Raw genomic sequence first — 1,524 nt, 5'->3', positions numbered from 1 at the left:
TTGCTGTGAGCTGTGATGCCACGGCACTCTACCCAGGGGGGCAGCTTGAGGCTCTGTCTCAAAAAAAAAAACTGCAAAAATAAATAAATAAATTCATACATTAGGATATTGCGATAATTCTGAAAATGTGGATTAAAATAAGAGGCTATTGGCAGGCTGCCACTAACATGCTGCTTGTTTGTAGGTATGGATCCTGGAGGGAGCCAGTCAACTCCTGCTACGTCAATGCCGGCTATGCCCTGGCCCCAGCCACCAGTGCCAATGACAGTGAGCAGCAGAGCCTGTCCAGTGATGCAGACACCCTGTCCCTCACAGACAGCAGCGTGTAAGTCCTGCCCTTGTCGGGAGTACGGGTCCTCATGCCAACCTCAGCACCTCCAGGCTTTGTCTTCATAGAAAAAGCTTCTGGTGTCCCCTCCCAGAGATTAGTGCATCTGAAACACAGACAGTGTGGGGCACAGTGGGTCATGTATGTAATCCTAGCATTGTGGGAGGCCAAGGCAGGAGGATCCCTTGAGCTCAAAGAGTTCGAGACCAGCCTAGGCAACATAGTGAAACTCCATCTCCACACAAAATAGAAAAATCAGCTGGATGTGGTAGAGGGCATCTGTAGTCCCAGCTACTTGGGAGGCTAAGGCAAGAGGATCACTTGAGCCCAGGAGTTTGAGGCTGATGCTGTAAGACAGTCTGAAAAATAAAAATAAAACAGATAAGCTGTGGTTTAAGAAGCGCAAGCTAGAACCCAACTTGGATTAGCTGCTTCTCCCGGTGGCCCAGGCTGCTGGAGCCCTAAAAGGAGAGTCAGAGTACAGTGGAGAGATGTTCCAGCTTGCCTGAGCTAGAGTGTTAGGCCATTTCCTCTTTGGTTTTCACAGTCCAGAGTTCAGCTTAAAGGTAAGTAGGCCAGCTGCCTCACTGGTGGCTGTCACAACAGACATGGTCCCTGAAAGGCAGCTGCAGGCACACTTCCTGTCAGCACTGCCATGGTACAGAGCCCTGTCCTATCAGGTGAGCTTCCTGTCGTCTGCTTAGTGTGGGCCCCAGGGGAGATGGAGAGAGGAGCCCATGTGGCTGTTCTATGCCAAGCCTCTGTGTCCCACAATGTCCTGGTCCCCTGCATTGTGGTGATAGCTAGGAGCTTATTCTTTCATTGTTGTGTTGTCAGGGAAACCCTCTTTGTGGAAATGTGCTTATTACACAACCCCTTCTCCTATGCTTTAGCAGGTGGCTGTTGGGGACCCAAGTGCACAGTATGAATTTATCAATATAAATGCACTCCTGATACACCAGAAAATTGACTCACGCCTGCAATCTTTAGCACTTGGGAGGCTAAAGTGAGTAGATTGCCTGAGCTCACAGGCTGGAGACCAGCCTGAGCAAGAGAGAGACCTGTCTCTAAAAATAGCCAAGGGCTTGGCGCCTGTGGCTCAAGCGGCTAAGGTGCCAGCCACATATACCTAAGGTGGCAGGTTCGAATCCCCAGCCCAGGCCCGCCAAACAACAATGATGGCTGCAACCAAAAAA

The 1,524-nt window shown here is 50.3% G+C and overlaps 1 protein-coding gene across 2 annotated transcripts in view; it reads left to right on the top strand.

Moving 5' to 3' along the window:
- AXIN1 (axin 1) overlaps positions 1–1,524 on the top strand; it is a 79,200-nt gene that overhangs the window by 49,014 nt on the left and 28,662 nt on the right. For both annotated transcript variants that reach the window (XM_012805797.2, XM_012805798.2), the window contains exon 2: positions 185–325. In XM_012805797.2, the coding sequence (XP_012661251.1) occupies positions 185–325 (141 nt within the window). The remainder of the gene's footprint in view (positions 1–184; positions 326–1,524) is intronic.

This window comes from Otolemur garnettii, unplaced genomic scaffold (genome assembly GCF_000181295.1).
Source record: "Otolemur garnettii isolate 467f Iridium unplaced genomic scaffold, OtoGar3 scaffold00044, whole genome shotgun sequence".
Classification (NCBI taxonomy): Eukaryota; Metazoa; Chordata; class Mammalia; order Primates; family Galagidae; genus Otolemur; species Otolemur garnettii.
The sequence above is the reverse complement of the archived record's forward strand: the minus strand, read 5'-3'. Positions and strand labels throughout refer to the sequence as shown.